This window comes from Medicago truncatula, chromosome 8, assembly GCF_003473485.1.
Source record: "Medicago truncatula cultivar Jemalong A17 chromosome 8, MtrunA17r5.0-ANR, whole genome shotgun sequence".
Lineage (NCBI taxonomy): Eukaryota > Viridiplantae > Streptophyta > Magnoliopsida > Fabales > Fabaceae > Medicago > Medicago truncatula.
This window is the reverse complement of record NC_053049.1, coordinates 44,215,218-44,233,766: the sequence shown is the minus strand read 5'-3', so window position 1 is coordinate 44,233,766 and position 18,549 is coordinate 44,215,218. Positions and strand designations below refer to the sequence as shown.

The 18,549-nt window shown below is 32.9% G+C and overlaps 3 protein-coding genes across 5 annotated transcripts; 2 read left to right on the top strand and 1 right to left on the bottom strand.

Moving 5' to 3' along the window:
* The first annotated feature begins 1,717 nt into the window (after positions 1–1,717).
* On the top strand, positions 1,718–7,080 carry LOC25501976 (probable beta-1,4-xylosyltransferase IRX10L). The gene is made up of 4 exons (XM_013591484.3): positions 1,718–2,182; positions 4,803–5,191; positions 5,323–5,564; positions 5,950–7,080. Exons 1-4 carry the CDS (start codon positions 2,077–2,079, stop codon positions 6,461–6,463), a joined length of 1,251 nt encoding a protein of 416 aa, XP_013446938.1. The 5' UTR covers positions 1,718–2,076; the 3' UTR covers positions 6,464–7,080.
* Positions 7,081–9,523: 2,443 nt separating this feature from the next.
* Positions 9,524–12,805, top strand: LOC25501975 (transaldolase). The gene is made up of 7 exons (XM_013591483.3): positions 9,524–9,979; positions 10,084–10,261; positions 10,366–10,415; positions 10,532–10,832; positions 10,931–11,119; positions 11,284–11,466; positions 12,002–12,805. The coding sequence occupies exons 1-7, from the start codon at positions 9,879–9,881 to the stop codon at positions 12,245–12,247; spliced, it is 1,248 nt and encodes a 415-aa protein (XP_013446937.1). The 5' UTR covers positions 9,524–9,878; the 3' UTR covers positions 12,248–12,805.
* Positions 12,806–13,733: 928 nt separating this feature from the next.
* Positions 13,734–16,896, bottom strand: LOC25501973 (uncharacterized protein At4g14100). 3 transcript variants are annotated; one of them, XM_024772205.2, is made up of 3 exons: positions 16,353–16,896; positions 15,668–15,897; positions 13,734–13,997 (listed from the first exon to the last, which is right to left on the bottom strand). In XM_024772205.2, exons 1-2 carry the CDS (start codon positions 16,819–16,821, stop codon positions 15,704–15,706), a joined length of 663 nt encoding a protein of 220 aa, XP_024627973.1. In that variant the 5' UTR covers positions 16,822–16,896; the 3' UTR covers positions 13,734–13,997; positions 15,668–15,703. The 3 variants fall into 3 exon arrangements, with proteins under 3 accessions (XP_024627973.1, XP_039685428.1, XP_013446935.1); XM_039829494.1 differs by lacking the exon at positions 13,734–13,997 and adding an exon at positions 14,131–14,967; XM_013591481.3 differs by lacking the exon at positions 13,734–13,997 and having other exon boundaries at positions 15,537–15,897.
* Between the last annotated feature and the right edge of the window lie 1,653 nt (positions 16,897–18,549).

The window sequence follows — 18,549 nt, the reverse complement described above, 5'->3', positions numbered from 1 at the left end:
TTTTTTTTTGTACAAGCTAAAAAATGTATTTTATCTACATATGCAATTTTAGTGGCATATCTGCGTCACTATACAATTTTCCATTAATAATTTTCTTGTTTAGAACATCGTAAAAAGTTTTTAAAAAAAAAGATAGATTTTATTAGTTTGTAATGAATTAAATATTATTTCTTTACAATACTAATAGTTAAAAATAGGCCTAATACATGCTTTGGTCCCTTAACTTATTTTTGAATTTCATTTTAGTCCCTTAACTTTAAACCGTCTCAATTTGGTCCCATAACTTTACCTTAGTTTTTTACAAAACTAACAGAAGGGACCACTTAGGTAAACGGAGGTAAAGTTATGGGACCAAATTGAGACGGTTTAAAGTTAAGGGACCAAAATGAAATTCAAAAATAAATGTTAATAAATGTTGTAATTTTGAACTTATTTCTGGTTTTATTTTTACTGTGATAATTAATTAGCTTTGAAATTTTAATATACTTATGATAAGAATAAGTAATTAGAGATAAAGAAAATAAAAAAGAGATAAGCCATGGAATTATAAGAAGCTTGCCTGGATTTCTAGGGAGGTTTCTTTTCCTCTTTAAAATAGGAGGATTTTCATTTGATGAACTTGATGCGGACACATATCAACACGATTAATAACTCGAGAAAAAAAATTAATTTATTGAATAGAAACATATGTTTTGATTTGTTGGAAACTGAACAACCTTTCAATCTGAAGTGTTATATGTTACATATTATATAACAAATCATTTGCCTCTTAATTATTATATAAAAAAAGGCTTAATACATGATTTTGTCCCTTAGCTTATTTTTGAATTTCATTTTGATCCCTTAACTTTAAACCATCTCAATTTAGTCCCATAACTTTGCCTCCGTTTACCTAAGTGGTCCCTTCTGTTAAAAAACTAACAGAAGGGACCATTAGGTAAACGAAGACAAAGTTATGGGACCAAATTGAGATGGTTTAAAGTTAAAGGACCAAAATGAAATTCAAAAATAAGTTAAGGGACCAAAGCATGTATTAAGCCTTAAAAATATGAGTAGTGTTATTTGAACAACCATATGAGACAACTTTTGTGACAACTTATTTTCTCTCTCTTTTCATTGGTAAAAAAAAATGGAGAGAGAAAAAGGAAGAGAGAGAATAAGAGAATAATGTAAGTATGAGAGAGAAAGTTGTCAAAAAGTTGTGAAAAAGTGGTTGTACAAATATCATTTCTCTAAAAATATAAGTAATGAAAATCTTGACATAAAAATTAAATTTTGAACTTCTTTTTATATAATGTTCTAATTATTTTTTAAAGGGATAATGATCTAAACATGTTTGCGATAAAATCATTAAAAAATTAAAAAATTTAAGAATAGTCAAACAAATTTCAATTTAGAAGAATGCTGAAACTTAGTGTTGGAGATTTTTTTAAAGATTAAAAAAAATTGAAATTTGATATTTTTGTAAAGAGGTAAAAGCGTATTTAACCAACTAGATAAAATAAAAGATGTTAATGAAAGTGCTTTTAATTGATAAATAGATGATTCATTTGCAAAGTCGTGTGTTCAACTCTTATCCTTGATGATAAATAGTTTAAATATATCTTTATAAATATTCGTTGAATCTTAAAGTTTATACTAATCTGAATAACGAAGCTTAATTCATCTAAACTTTTTTTAACAAAAAAATAAAACAAAAAGTTGAAGTTTAACCCCAACAGACAAGCAGTTGGTGCAAAAATGGTTGTGTGAAATAGACTTGATATCAAATTTGACAAAAACAAAACATTAAACTAAACCAGCAAAATCCAGTTTTACATTACCACCACCTTCATCTTCTTCTTCACTCTTCCATTTTTCAATTCTGTTTCTTTCTTCATTGCAAATCCACTCTTTCTTATCTGTCTCTGTTGCTTCTCTGCTAAATCCCATTCCTAAGAAATCTCTCACAACTACTTTCTCTTGTGACCTCTTAACCTTCTTCTTTGACCAAATTTGACTTCTTTATATTACTCACTTTACTTCTACTTTTGCAGCAGCATAAAAAATTTAATTCTTTTCTTGAGGAACTAAAAAATGGGTATTTGGAAATTGGGTTTTTTGGGGCTTCTTTGTGCAACTTTTCTCTTTACAATTGATGCTGTTGAGCTTCGTAGGAATCAACCTACTGAAAGAATTTCAGGTAGCTTTTTGTTGATTTTGTTAGTTTGATGTGATTATTTTTCTCTAGGTCTTGAATTTTTCTGATTGTGATCAATTTCTTTATGTTTAGGTGTCATGTAGGTTTGAATTTGATTGCTTCATGTTATGGTTTTCAATGTTGTGTCTTTAATTTATGGTTATTATGAATGTGTTTGATTAGGATCTGCTTTTGATTGAGGTTGATTATCATAGTTGTTGCTGCTATTATTTAACTTAGCATGTTATAATTTCAATGATTAAAAGATTGGTTCTTCTGTGAATCTGTATTAATCTTAAGATCTGAATTTTCAAGTGCCATGCCTTATAGTTCAATACTATAACTACAATTTTCGTAGAACTTTTTTTGTTGGTTTTCGCTTTAGAACATTTCCTTAGATTAGGTCCAATCAGGGATGGAGCTAGACATATATGATAGCGGGGCCAATTATTAATTAATCCTAAAGTTCACCCAACTAATATTTAAACATCAAATTTCACATAAGACATTCATAATTATGTGACTAAGATGCTGCAAATATGCGGTATTACCGGTGCATGTTTTTAATGTTGTCGTATTGAAAGAGCTATTTAAATGCAGTTCAGATATTCATTTGTAGGCTTTGTATATTAGCTCTTGCTGGTAAAATACTATTTTTTCTCTCCAAGTTCTTAACAAAACTTCAAGACTTTCAGGGTGAAATTAAATCCACTTTACCTCAAAATAAATGTTTTTTGAAAGAGGAGAAGTGAATCACATTTTGCACAGGCTTAGTAACTTTGTTAAGAATTAGGAAAAGTGTTAGCCGGTGCCTGAGCCACTGCAACAACGCCAAGCTTACGTCCATCCCTGGGTCCAGTGTCAGCAACTAGTTGAAGAGTTTGGAAAATGTATGATTGCATGGGTAGTGAACCTTTAAAGATAATGCAATCAAAATTGAACCTTGCGGTTATAAATAGGGTCGTGCTTGATTTCCAATGAGCAATTGAAATTTATTGTTCCTACTCCCACTCAATGTGCACAGGACAACACTGATAGAATCGTGAATTAAGAGAGAAAAGGAATTGTATTATTGATTGAGAAAAGGAAATATTACAGAAGACGAACCCATGTAAATCCAGAGCAAATGCTACTGAGAGAAGAGACAAAATTTCTCTGCCCAACCCCAGTGGTTACTAACTGCCAGAGTACTCCATGACCCCTCTTTCCTTCTCCCCCCTATATTGACGTTCTCTCTAACTTCCCAATTAACCCATTTGTTGATTTTGGGCCTAGATCCGGTATCCTAACATGACCCGCCCCTTGAAGAACAGCCTCGTCTTCAAGGATGAGGTACTGAAATTTACCTGAGTACAAATTTATCCTTCGTATCTATGACTAGAGGGACTGAGCTCAGTGCCTCTTGTTGAACCATTTCCCGAGTGTTGTTATCCGAAGTCATTGAATACAATACTTGAAGAAAGTTATTTAAGTAATCCTGAATGTAAACTTTGATTCTGCTGGAATTCTGGAATCGGAAGCATACAAAGATAGTAACCATGAGGACTCTTAATATTTGTACTATCTTAGAGAAATCAAAATTGCCATGCTTTACAAGCCATAAAGCATACCAAAGACCAAGTGCATAAGGAGTATAATGTGCAAACAAACCAAGTGCAGAAGGGCAGTTGATGAAAGACTGACCTTTCAACAACTACAAGTAACTTTCTATCTCTCGGCTCATGTGTATGCGACCTGAACTTTAGTAGACACTGAGGGAAACACTAAGACCAAAAGGAAGTGATAGACTACTTGATACAGTTCCTGATGTTGGACCAGAATTAACAATTCTTCCAGTTCAAGAAATGATTTGTTATAAGAGGGATTGGTAGGTGTAGCTCTCCTAATAAATCCCTTTCCCTTGTTTATCTGACCAAGCTGAACATATATATACACAAACACTTTCAGTGTCTTGCCGTTATCTGGGTACACCCACAAAACATCGCAAAGCTTGAAAGTAAGATTCTAAAATGTTCCAACTTTACGTCATTAATTGTTTTAGAAGCTTCACACGCTCTCTGAAATGGTGAACATAATGGTAAAACACACCTAATAAACTTCCTCCTATTTTCTGCTATTACATGATATTTCCCTAGAGCCAGTATCATAACACACCCCCTCGTGGTAGGATATACACCCTCCGGTCACTAATATAAGCAAAAATCCACTTTTTAGATACATTCAATTAATGATGTATGTGGTCTTTATTATATGTCACATATATCATTAATTGAATGTATCTAAAAAGTAGATTTTTGCTTATATTAGTGACCGGAGGGTGTATTATTGGTAATCTTATGTCTATAGGCTTGGTAGTTTTAATAGATTGGTAATTTCTAAGGAATTCTCAAGGATATTTGGTACATACAACAAATGTGCACATCCTAGGTCACTTGGAATTTTGAGGTTTTTATAAGCTTTTTTGTTTTCTATTTTAGAAGGACTTGCATGAAGAAATTCTATTTCTGCAGATACAATATGGTCTAATGTATTTCTTCAAATTCTATGTGTGAGTATAGTTATTTTAAACTGATATTTCATTTTATTAAATATTCTAAGCATGTTGTGGTTGAACAAATTGTAGGTAGTGCTGGTGATGTATTGGAAGATGATCCGGTTGGAAGGTTGAAGGTTTTTGTTTATGAACTTCCAAGCAAATATAATAAGAAAATTCTGCAAAAGGACCCAAGATGCCTCACCCATATGTTTGCTGCTGAGATATTTATGCATCGATTTCTCTTATCTAGCGCTGTCCGAACCCTTAATCCTGAAGAAGCTGATTGGTTTTATACCCCTGTATACACCACCTGTGACTTGACACCAAATGGCCTCCCTTTACCCTTTAAGTCGCCTCGAATGATGAGAAGTGCCATACAACTTATTTCTTCAAATTGGCCTTATTGGAACCGAACAGAGGGAGCCGATCATTTCTTTGTGGTTCCTCATGACTTTGGGGCATGTTTCCACTACCAAGTATGAGTCTAGAATAGTTTTTTTCCTTCAAATTTATTGGTCATATCACTGTTAGTGCTACTTTGGAAATTCCAATGTTGAACATAGATCATATAACATGCACTTTTATTTTATTATTATTTTGTTTCCAGGAAGAGAAGGCAATCGAAAGAGGGATTCTTCCGCTGCTGCGGCGTGCTACTTTGGTTCAAACATTTGGACAGAGGAATCATGTGTGTTTGAAAGATGGCTCAATAACCATTCCTCCATATGCTCCACCACAGAAAATGCATACCCACCTTATTCCTGATAAGACTCCCAGGTCAATTTTTGTGTACTTCCGAGGACTGTTTTATGATGTTGGAAATGACCCTGAAGGTGGTTATTATGCAAGGTAGGTCTTTCCAGTCCAACATGAAATGAGGGTGTTTGAGTATGAATCTTTTGTTATACTATCATATTATTGTATGCATAAGAATGGTGGCATGCATCCTTTTACCGAAAGCCGAAAAGGCAACGGAGAATGAGATTTTGATGTATTTACATATATAATTGTTGTATTTTTGTGTCATTATTGAAATTGATGAATCATATTGAGTTAACTGTATTCGATTTTCAGGATCTAAAATTGGTTAGTTCTAAAATTCTGATTGAAAATCAAGTCAAGTATATGCATACACATGTCTTGGTTCATGCATTGATGTTTTAATAGCAAAACAGACTCGGATGAGCAAATAATCCTAACTGATCAATCTGTTTGTGATTTTCAATTTCAACAGAGGTGCAAGAGCAGCGGTGTGGGAGAACTTTAAGGACAATCCACTATTTGACATTTCGACGGAGCATCCAACAACATATTACGAGGACATGCAACGAGCCGTGTTTTGTCTATGCCCACTTGGATGGGCCCCCTGGAGCCCAAGATTGGTTGAAGCTGTGGTATTTGGTTGCATTCCTGTTATTATTGCCGATGATATTGTTCTACCGTTTGCCGATGCAATACCGTGGGAAGAGATCGGGGTGTTTGTTGATGAGCAGGATGTTCCTAAGTTGGATACCATACTCACATCGATCCCACCAGAAGTTATATTAAGGAAACAAAGATTGCTTGCTAACCCTTCTATGAAGCAAGCCATGTTATTCCCTCAACCTGCACAATCAGGAGACGCTTTCCATCAAGTTCTAAATGGACTTGCACGGAAGTTGCCACATGACAGGAGTGTATTCTTGAAACCAGGGGAGAAGAGCTTGAATTGGACTGCTGGCCCTGTCGGCGATCTTAAACCTTGGTAGCAGTTTCAACAGTCCTGAGGCGATTATGATTCTTTATATGTCTTGGTCAATCCTCCCCAAATGTTCATAGGGGTCGGTAACCGAGGTGCCCTTTTTTTGTGGACATTGTAAATTTTGATATATGGGCACAATTAATTTGATACTGTAATCCAATTTGCCACATGATTGATCTCATAGTATGCTTATGCAACTTATTTTGCTGCCTTAGTAGGAGTGTCTGTTTTCTCTTGTGTCACGGCATTGGAAAATAAGAGTCATAACGGCAGCATTACATGTGTTTCTTGTTTTGATGATAGTTGGTGAGTTTAGAATAAGTGCTTACTCTTGATGGACTGATTTGTTTGTATTTCAATTTAGACTTCAAGAATATCATAGCTTGTTGTTTTGGTAAACTTAGATTGTGTTCTCTAAGTTCTCATTTCGTATATTTTGTGTTTGTGTGCGTGGATAAAGGTTAGGTGGGAAGAAGTGTCAAATCTGGCTTGCTTAGAAGAAACGGATCTCCTACCAACATTTAGATTTTAGTAGGATTTAGATTTAGATTAGATACTAGCTTGTCTTTAGGATTCACTGTTTTTTCTTTGACAAGGAATCATTAGTTGATTACAACTTTATTATTTTGGAGTTTTATTTAATTTAGACATTTATTCTCATGAAAGATATTAGTCTGGGTGGTAGATAGCTTGGTTTTATTATTATAGGCCATTTGGCGTTTATCTTCCTTTAACTATTGTGCAAAGTTTTATAATTAGACGGTTTTATATTGAAGTCTACTCCTATATAATCTTATTCTCCTAAAGGCAAAGAAAATACTATAAAGAACCAAGTTCAAAAACTTCAAAACTAATAAAATTGCGTATTTTTACCCCTTTTTTTGCAAGGATACACCGACCCCTTTGATGGTTGTGCTCGAAAATGGAAGATATAATCTCATCCCTCTCTCCGAACTACCTTTCACTCCTATTCCTATCTCCACTTAAAAAAAATCATGTTTGTGGATCTTTGAATAGGATAGTCTCCGAACACATTTCCTTTTTATGAATGTAAATTCACATCCTTAATTAACACAACCTCTTTTGAAGTGTTTTTTTTTTTTTCCTCACAATTTCATCAAATATACTAAAAAAAGTATCTTTGTAAACATTATCTTGACTTCCAATAGAAAATGCTTCCAATATAAACATGCCACAGGGTTTAACATAGTTTGTTTTACTCTTACTCAGCTGATTTTAAAACTCTATTAGTGATTTCAGTTGACTTTGAGATTTAATCATCAATTTGTATATTTTAAATCTCAAAATCGATATCACCATTTCAAAACTAAAATTGATTTACTATACTATAACCATCTTTATACACATTATCTCCACATGGGACCTAACGTGCTTATATATATAAGACATCACCTCAATTTTTTTTATTTTTTTTTATAACTGGATACATTTGTTGAGCCTCCTCTCTCAATTATATATTTTTTATCCACAAAATTCCAAAAAAAAAACCTTGTGTTAAGGGGTTTGAGTCCTCAGAAAAATATAATTTTCTTTCGTTGTTTTTCATTTTAATTACTCCAATTTAACGATATAATTTCTTAAATCTTAGCAAGAGCGTCAATTTTTATGCGAGTCTCCACTTTTTCTATGTTCCTCGTGTATTGATTGATGATTTAAAAATTAAATACCATGATCTTAGAATGGTTTTTACTCAAAAAAAAAAGTCAATGTCATGATTCCAAAACTATAATTGATCATCTACATCATCTACATTTGCAACAGCATGCCACTAGCCCTTTTTATGATTTTTTTTAAGTAGTGGTTAGACTCACACAATTAAATTGTGGGGAAATGGAGAACCCCGACCCCTGCATATAAAATGCAATATCCTTATCAACTGAGCTAAGCTCACGGGAATTTATGGTTTATTTTATTTTAGGCAAAATTACATTTTTGGTCCCTTAACTATTTAATTAGTACTGTTTTGGTCCTTTAATTAAAATTCGATTTATTTTTGTCCCTTAACTTCTCTCCGTTACACTTTTTGGTCATTTCCGTTAGTTTTAATTCAAAAACGTTAAATTTTCCTCATCTTCTTCTCCTCTTTTTCATCTTCATATCATCTCCATCAACTTTTAACAACAAGAATCCTCGAAAATTTTCAGAAGAAAATGAAGAAAATCTAACGTTCTTGAATTAAAACTAACGGAAATGACCAAAATGTGTAACGGAGAGAAGTTAAGGAACCAAAATAAATTGAATTTTAATTAAGGGACCAAAGCGATACTACCTAAATAGTTAAGGGACAAAAAAATGCAATTTAACCTTTATTTTATTTTAGTCTTCTCAGCTAATTTTAAAACTCTCAGTATTGATTTTGACATTTTAAAATATGGAGCAAAATTTCCAATTAACTATTGTTATTGACTTTGAAATTTAACCATACAATTGCATCTTTTAAAATTATAAAGTAGATATCACGATTCCAAAATACTAGTTACCGATATTAAATTCATGTTTTGTTAAAAAATTCTAAATTTTTTTAGAGAGATTCTTATAATATTATGAATTTTTCTGCAAAATTTTATTCAAAAATATGAATTCTACATATGAGTTTACTTTAAAGGATGGACCAAAAATGAAGATGGAAAATTTAGAGGGACTAAAAGTTGAAGGAAAATTTTAGAGGGACTAAAACGAAAAGTTGGTATATTTATAGGGACCAAAATCATATTTAACCCAAAAAAATTTAACAAGAAAAAGTGTTATACTTTATTTAGTTCCTAAATTTTGACAAAAATTATGAAGAAAACCAAACTTAAAAAATTGTAAATTTTATAGGAACTCAAAATATATTTAAAACTGAAAACAACAACAAAAATAAAATACTATAGAAAATATAAACGCACTTAATAAACAAATTGTAAAAACACAAAAAAAATATGACAAGAAACTTATATTTTTGGAAAACTTAGCATAAATGCTTCGACTAATTTCACAACGAGCTCAATTGATAAAGATTTTGTTCATATTGTATGAGTTTGAATTTAGATGTCAATGTATAAACTTAATTGATAGGTAGAGATATAAGTGTAATTTCTGTTGTTGATGCGTGATCTTAATTGGTAGGTAGATCATTTGGACCACATGAATATACTTATTTATTTATTTTCCTTAGAGGAGGAGTGCTGAAAAACTTCATTTTTTGGATAAAAAAAAAAGGAGTAATTGCAGAAAGCAACTAATGTATATAAAGGGTTAAGATTTGTTGACAGATGTAGTGATATTACAAATATGAAATCCAACAAAATGCTAAGGACCCAAGTATCTTTGAGATAGATACAGTAACTTGTTCCTATATGTATGTTACAACGAATACATCATCTACCAATTGATCTATTTAGTCCTTTCCATTACAAAGCATGGTTTCAATTTGCCAGACAAACATCACAAGTTCTGTTACACCAATACCTATAAACAAGGCACCAATTTTGTTGCAATATTATTATAATAGATCCTGGAGGTTAGTCCCCACATTTTCTTCTTTTTTTTTTTAACTATAAACATAGTTGCATTGCATATATCTTATATAACACTTGTTATCATCTCTCAATTTCCAATCCACAGCTTCAAGTGTTTGTGTGCAAAGATGAATAATAGTAACGTGACATTTACAAGGACTATTCTGCACGATCTTTATGAGAAACAAAGACAGAGTCCTTACTATGATAATCTATGTCGACCAGTTTCAGATTTGGTTCCATTCATTGCTTCTGGAATCAGAGGTGTTACTACCAATCCTGCGGTATTCTTCTCATTTGAAAACAACATGATTTTGTCTTTTGTTACACATACCTACTTTCTCTATTGACTTTCACTAATTTCCACCACAATGTTTACATATTGCAGATATTTGAAAAGGCAATATCATCATCAAATGCTTACAATCACCAATTAAGGTATTTGGTTTTTTAAAGGAAAAGGTTTGTGGGATCTCAATACTCAAAAATAAAAAATGAGTCGTTCACTTTAGAGAAATTACAAATGATATTAATTTGATTTATGGTTTAAGCAGGGAGTTGGTAGAGGCAGGAAAAGACACAGAAAGTGCCTACTGGGAATTGGTTGTGAAGGACATACATGATACTTGCAAACTCTTGGAGCCAATTTACAACGAAAGTGATGGTATAGATGGGTATGTATCAATTGCAGTCTCCCCCGAGCTTGCAAATGACACCAAAGGGACAATTGAGGCAGCAAAATGTCTTCATAAAATGGTTGGATGTCCAAATGTTTATATTAAAATTCCTGCAACTCATGAATCCATTCCTTCAATAAAGGAAGTCATTTCTCTAGGGATCAGTGTAAATGTCACTGTAAGTTTGTTATTTATCAACATTCCTTATATAAACAAAATTGATCATTTTTTTTACTCCAACAGCAATATGCTTATATAGTTTTTGTATTTGAACAGCTCATATTCTCTCTCCCTATATATGAAGCAGTTATTAATGCTTACTTGGATGGTCTTGAAGCTTCTAGTAACACTGATCTCTCCAAGGTTTCAAGTGCAGCAGCTTTCTACATCAGTAGAGTGGATGTTACAATTGAGAAAAAACTTGAGCAGATTGGTACTGCTGAGGCTCTTGATCTCAAAGGAAAGGTGTGAAGACTTTTTTTCCCCTTAACTTTTCTTGTCTTTCTTTTCGCGGGGTCCAGATTGCTTTCAATCAAAAAATGTTGTAGTCGCTGCAGTTCGTAAACGTCGATCATTAGATGGAGATCAGTCAGTTAATATGATTTACAATGTTGTAATGGTTGTTTCAGGCTGCGGTTGCTCAAGCTGTCTTGGCTTACCAGCTTTACCAGAAAATGTTTTCTGGTCCAAGATGGGAGCGCCTGGAGAAGAGAGGTGCCAAGAAGCAAAGATTGATGTGGGCATCGACAAATGTGAAAAATTCAGCTTACTCTGATACTTTTTATGTTAATTCTCTTATTGGACCAGATACGGTAAGCCATATCAGTCATATGTATATCTTTCTCTATACTTTATCTAACGACCATCTATCTAATCGTAAATGATATTTTGACACGAATTTGATAACAAATTTTGACACTAATTAATCATGTTCAGCAAATGATTACTGAACATAGCAAGGTGTTGCACCTCGTTAATCATTCACTGAACATAATTAATCACGATTTTGAACGTCATTAACAATGTTTTGCAACTGTTTGAATATATATGCTATTCATTCATCACAATATGTGTTCAAATATACATAAAAAATAGTGGTTAATGACATTCAAAATCATGATAAATTGTGTTCCGTGGATGATTACTAATGAGTTGCAACCTGTTATATCTATTAACCATATGTTTGAACTACATTAACTATCCAAATTGTTGCCCAATTTTGTCTCAAAATAGCACGCTCTAATCTAAGTACATAGTAATCTTCATAAGCAAATGTAAGATGTGTTAAGTCATTAATTCATTATAAGGTTATTGAGTTGAGGCTGTAACACTTTGGTGCATCTACAGATTTCAACCATGCCACCAGAACCTGCTCTTAAAGCATTCATGGACCATGGTATTCTTTCAAGAACCCTTGATGCAAAAGTATCAGAGGCTCAAAGCATTTACAATGAAATTGAGAAGTTGGGGATTGATTGGAGTGGTGTTGGATCACAACTTGAACATGAGATACTGGATTCTTTCACAAGAAGCTTTGACAACGTGATTGAATGCTTGCGTAAGAAGGCTAGACTGCAAGTGCAAGATGAATAGAAAAACTCTCCATGCTTGCCAATAAACCAATGATTGGTGTGTAGCTAAAATCATATCAAGATGATAATTTCTTGTTTATTTTTTTTCTTTTCCTTACAAATCCAAAATGCTGTTGCGTTGAACAAAATGACCACTTCCCCTCTAAACACTTATGCTTATGAAACTTATTTTGCTGCCTTAGTAGGTGTGTCTGTTTTCTCTTGTGTCACGGGATTGGAAAATAAGAGTCATAATGGCAGCATTTCATGTGTTTCTTGTTATGATGATAGTTAGTGAGTTTAGAATAAGTGATTATTCTTGATGGACTAATTTGTTTGTATTTCAATTTAGACTTCAAGCATATCATAGCTTGTTGTTTTGGTAAATTTAGATTGTGTTCTCTAAGTTACTCATTTCATGTATTTTGTGTCTCTGTGTGTGTGTGGATCAAGGTTAGGTGGAAAGAAGTGTCAAATCTGGCTTGCTTAACAGCAGGATATAGATTTAGATACTAGCTTGTCTTTAGGATTCACTGTTTTTTCTTTGAAAAGGAATCACTAGTTGATTACAACTTTATTATTTTGGAGTTTTATTTAATTTAGACATTTATTCTCATGAAAGATATTAGTCTGGGTGGTAGATAGCTTGGTTTTATTATTATAGGCCATTTGGCGTTTATCTTCCTTTAACTATTGTGCAAAGTTTTATAATTAGACGGTTTTATATTGAAGTCTACTCCTATATAATCTTATTCTCCTAAAGGCAAAGAAAATACTATAAAGAACCAAGTTCAAAAACTTCAAAACTAATAAAATTGCGTATTTTTACCCTTTTTTTCAAGGATGTACCGACCCCTTTGATGGTTGTTTAAACTGAAAAGGAATAAGGGGAAAGGGATGTTAAAATAAGGCAAAGCTACATTTTCGGATTACATCACATGTCATGCATTATTGGATTGATAGTGAGATAGCAAGAATTATGCTGAACTACTACGATTTTGAAAAATACTACACTTTTTGAGCTTTTATTAAATTTCGGTGAGCTTGCCTCTTATCTAAACATACACCAAGTGCTAAATAGACTAGAATCACATTTTTCTTTTATACATATGTTCTTTTTGATAATAAATTGAGAGTAATGATATTTTTATAATTATTTTGTGATAATTTTTGTACAACTATCTCTCATAATTTTGTAGCTAAAATCATATCAGGATGATAATTTCTTGTTTTTTTTTTTTTTTTTCTTTTCCTTACAAATCCCAAACGCTGTTGCGTTGAACAAACACATTTGGGAAAGTTTTAATGACACCTGGCAATGCGATCATTTTAGTTGTGTAAGAATTTGTGCTATGGTAAGACATTGAGGTCAAAATATATCCATGGTTTCAAACCCCTTAACACTTACTATATTAGCAAATGAATTTGATTTTCTAAAATATTTTTATTAATAGTTGTTATATAATATTAAAGAAGGTATATTAGTTTTTTATGACAAAAAAACAAAATATATCGGAGAAAAAAGTAATTAATGTTTCATTATTAAATTTACAAATATAGTACAAAAACATGACACTGACACATAATAAGAGATGGAGGGAATAGTGATTTTGTGAGTTGTGCAATTCTCAGAAACGAAGATTTAAGCCCTATGCACTAGCTGTGACGAAAATTGCAAATGATCTCAAGACCACAGAGTAGTAGGCTGAGTGTTCACCATCAGAGTTTAATTTTATTCCTGCACTGCCTTAACTTCCTACAGCTAAAAGCACCTGGAATGGCCATGCAATAAACACTACAATTTATAAAATATGGATATTTATATAAATACATAATTTTGGTAATTTCATCCAAAACCAAATATTGATATCACAGACAGATCAAGGTAAATAAGTCACTAGTAAGATGCTAGATTGCCACTGGTAATGGAATCACATATTGTGGCTATATAAAAAGGCTTTTAACGGAGAAAATTCTATTTTTCTTACAGTTAAACAACTTCATTCAACATAAAGCGACACCATACAACCAAATTACTAGAATAAACTGTGTGAGACACTTTCCATACACAAATTTGACCTTAAGCCAAAAAAAAAAAGAGCAACACAAACCTTAGAGGGAAATGTCAATCTCATCTCTAAATGCTAACAAACAAAACAAATTCTTCTACGTATGGTCCATGACAAAGGGAACAGGAGAGTCCACAATCTTAAATTATATATCCATTTACTGATCATATGTTTGGCTTCTACGGGCACGATTTGACTACAAGTGATCTCAAATTTGTCCAAATTAACCACATGCCCGGAAGCTATTTATCTTTAGCTCTGGACACAAAGCTCCAGTCCATCAAATTAATCCCTTTTGGCGGTGTATCATCAAACACCATAAATACATACTTAAATAAAACTAAACATAAAGATAAAAAACTAAACATAAAACAAGGGAGCTATGGACCCTGTGGTAGCAGAATGAGCGTCAGATACGCTGCAAGTACAAAGAGAATTTAGCCATGGTGATGAGCAACAACAAAGCACTACGAGTCTACGACGACTGCATCCTGAACAACATCAAAGCGCAGAGAGGAAAACATAGAGGCAAAAACCCGGGGGAGAGTATAGAACCAAAGCACTACGGCCAAGGAAAAACCTTATCCCTGGTGAGAAGTCAAGAGGACTTGAAGAGGAAATATGGATGAAAGAGGACAAAGCCAGAAGAGACTGGAAGTAAATCCCCACAACCCTGGCGATGAGAGAAATGCAATTGAAACTTGAGATCAATGCATAAATATTTGGTTCTATTTGCAATCATCTATTGCAGTAACAAATATTTGTGCACATGTCGATGGAAAGCCATTCTATCATAGCAGTAAATGTTATTTTTTAATATTTTCCTACTGATTTCTACAAGGCAGACATGCTTAGTGTACCAAAAATGGACACAAAAAAACACTTGAAAGTTGAAATATGCTTGGTTTTTCATTCAAAATTTAAACATTATGGTTTGAGCAAAATTTAAAAGAGACATGTTTTGGGGGACATTTTTTGAGGTGTCTAATAAGTGTCCAATGAGTGTAGTTATCCAACTCGTGTCGATATACAGACACAACTAAAACTCGAGAGTGTGATACAGGTGAATTAGCGGTGAAGGCCAAAATCATCTCGTGTGATCAAGCAATATCTCCTCCAAACCACCTCATTCTTCATCAAATGCTACCACCTAAAATGAGCCAGGAGTTCTTACCTCATACCCTCAAGCTTTATAAGCAAGAAAGGAAGAAGAAGTGAAGAACATGATCCAACAAGACTCCGATTAAAGTGCGGCTTCCAACAAGACTCTATTAGAAGATATTTAGCAAGACATAAAACATGCATATTTGGATAATGCAAACCAAAAACAAAGTACATATAGCTAGATTATTATACATAGTACATATGATAACCTCACAATTATAAACCGTACGCTATTGCTGGGTGGTTTAGCTCATCTCACTCATTAATGTCCCACGAAAACCACCATCAACAGCAGCTTCTAAATCTAATAAAGAACTGCTCCTTCTGTTGTGTATCTTTGGTTCAGGCTCAGCCTCACTAAAACAATAGACAGGAGCCTGCCAATGCTCATCATCCAGCACTGCACCAACCTCAAATGTCATCACATGAGCAATCATTCCTGCACTCACCAACCATAATATCATATATCAGACTTACCAATCACTATCAACACAACTAGTAATTGACGAATTTAATAAACATAAAATATTTTTCTTGCAAGTAATCATTAAGTAGCATCGACACTTCAAATTAAAACAGTGTCATACATGTGGTGTATATCTGACACGGGCACGATACTAACACAGTTTTTTTTATTAACAAATGTTAATACTCGATAGATTAATTATTACATTAGTATTTTCTTCTTCATAAGGATTCAAATTCATGTACTTTAATTCATTCGACTATTAGTCCAAACTAGTTGAGCAGAGCTATTCGAACTGCCACATTTAATTACACTCAATTGCTTCTATTTCATTAAATTATTACATATGTATTGGCGTCTGTGTCAATGCTTCATAGTAAATTAACATAGTATATATTATGTAAAAGCATAAAAGCATAATAACTAACCGGAGTAGAAGATCCACTTAACAGGTCTTTTAGTAACAACATCCTCATAATACCAAATAAAATCAACTTTCTCCCAAACATTACAAAGAAAATTATCAACATATTGTTGACCCAAATAGTTAGCACCATCAAGCCAATTGGGTCGAAGAATACCCACATCAAAATGAAGCCTTTTGCAAGTGTGATTAAAAGGGTCGAGAGTATAGAGAAAGGAGGTGCCATTGTTCCATTCGAGGTCATATTTGAGAACACCAAGCTGATATTGGATAATGTTGAAGTTGCGTCCTTTGGGCCAATCGTACCATAGGTCGGTTTTTTGAAGATTGCCGCTTCTGTTTATGAATAGGACTGAATGAAACTGTTCCGGCCACGGCGATGGAATTGGGTTGTTTTTGGTTGATGTTGAGAGATGGAGGAAGAGGAAGAAACAAAGAAACAAACAAATGCGTTCTTCTGTGGCAGAGGCCATTGCTGATTTTGGAAGGATGGGAATTGGGAAGGATAAGATATCATACGGTAAGAAAATTTACAAAATATTTTTTTTTTTTAGGAATTTTCAATCAATACAATATAATGTTTTTTTTTTTTTTACAAAGATATTAGGAAAATATTAATGAGTATTTTGTTAAGAAACAAAAAAAAAAAAATAAGAAACAAAACTGATGAGTAGATATTAACTAACGAGGCGCTTCAATAACATAAGATGTGTTTTATTTTTAAAAAAAAAAAAACACAAGATGTGTCGAAGAAGAAGACTAAAGTTTACAACCACACCCTGCTAAAAAAGATAACAAAAGACAAAATTAACCAATGCACAAACAAACAAGCGGGCAAGACAACCAACACTGATGGCTAAAAACAAAAGTGATATTAGCGGCCTTTAACCACCAAAAAGAATTAATTTACATTATCTAACAACTATTCTAAAGATTTTTCTTTTTGATAGAAGAATCGATTATTTCTTTCACTCCACAAAACTCAAATACAAGCAAGCCAAATTAGCTGTAACAATGAACGTCTCGTCATAAAGGATCCAACAGAAAAAGTGAACTAGATAAAATGATCATAAATACAATTCGGCTCTGCTGTAGATACACCAATCCAAGATCAGACTAGAGGCCAAAGAGCCCTGAAACAAGTGTCTAGCTGATTCGAGTCCACTGCAACCGTATTATTGTATTGTATTGAAAGTTGTGTAATCAATTTTAAGTTTTAGAAGCGTCATTTTTAACTTAAAATTTCCATTTTTTTTTCACTTTATAAGTATGTATTGTCTATATATCAAATAAAATTTTGTAGTACATATACGTCCATTTGGTAGAGACTAATAAGCATATATTGCGTACATTTTTCTACTGCTTATGTTTTTTTTAGTAGTGCTCCTTACCTTATAATTTGGACTGAGACGAGAATAACAACAATAAAAGAGTAATACCAAGAGTTTTGTAACTCATTAGCAATTCCAAATGAATAAAAAATAGCAAAAAAATAAATTGTGGTGTTGGAAATTTGAAGGAACCGCAAGTTTATTAATATAATGAATTATATGTAATTTCATGTATGGGTTGGTCAAGTAGATCTAGTATGTTTTTCTATAAGTCTTAACTTGACCTATTTAAATTAATGTGCTTCAATGACATAAGATGTGTTTTATTTTTAAAAAAAAAAAAACACAAGATGTGTCGAAGAAGAAGACTAAAGTTTACAACCACACCCTGCTAAAAAAGATAACAAAAGACAAAATTAACCAATGCACAAACAAACAAGCGGGCAAGACAACCAACACTGATGGCTAAAAACAAAAGTGATATTAGCGGCCTTTAACCACCGAAAAGAATTAATTTACATTATCTAACAACTATTCTAAAGATTTTTCTTTTTGATAGAAGAATCGATTATTTCTTTCACTCCACAAAACTCAAACACAAGCAAGCCAAATTAGCTGTAACAATGAACGTCTCGTCATAAAGGATCCAACAGAAAAAGTGAACTAGATAAAATGATCATAAATACAATTCGGCTCTGCTGTAGATACACCAATCCAAGATCAGACTAGAGGCCAAAGAGCCCTGAAACAAGTGTCTAGCTGATTCGAGTCCACTGCAACCGTATTATTGTATTGTATTGAAAGTTGTGTAATCAATTTTAAGTTTTAGAAGCGTCATTTTTAACTTAAAATTTCCATTTTTTTTTCACT

Excerpts from the sequence above, each read along its gene's own strand:
- LOC25501976 (XM_013591484.3), top strand. The coding sequence starts at position 2,077 with ATGGGTATTTGGAAATTGGGTTTTTTGGGGCTTCTTTGTGCAACTTTT. Across the intron at positions 2,183-4,802 it reads ACCTACTGAAAGAATTTCAG|GTAGTGCTGGTGATGTATTG; the intron begins GTAGCTTTTTGT and ends AACAAATTGTAG. Across the intron at positions 5,192-5,322 it reads GGGCATGTTTCCACTACCAA|GAAGAGAAGGCAATCGAAAG; the intron begins GTATGAGTCTAG and ends TTTTGTTTCCAG.
- LOC25501975 (XM_013591483.3), top strand. The coding sequence starts at position 9,879 with ATGGTTTCAATTTGCCAGACAAACATCACAAGTTCTGTTACACCAATA. Across the intron at positions 10,262-10,365 it reads GTGTTACTACCAATCCTGCG|ATATTTGAAAAGGCAATATC; the intron begins GTATTCTTCTCA and ends TACATATTGCAG. Across the intron at positions 11,467-12,001 it reads CTCTTATTGGACCAGATACG|ATTTCAACCATGCCACCAGA; the intron begins GTAAGCCATATC and ends GTGCATCTACAG.
- LOC25501973 (XM_024772205.2), bottom strand. The coding sequence starts at position 16,821 with ATGGCCTCTGCCACAGAAGAACGCATTTGTTTGTTTCTTTGTTTCTTC. Across the intron at positions 15,898-16,352 it reads TAAGTGGATCTTCTACTCCG|GAATGATTGCTCATGTGATG; the intron begins GTTAGTTATTAT and ends TGGTGAGTGCAG.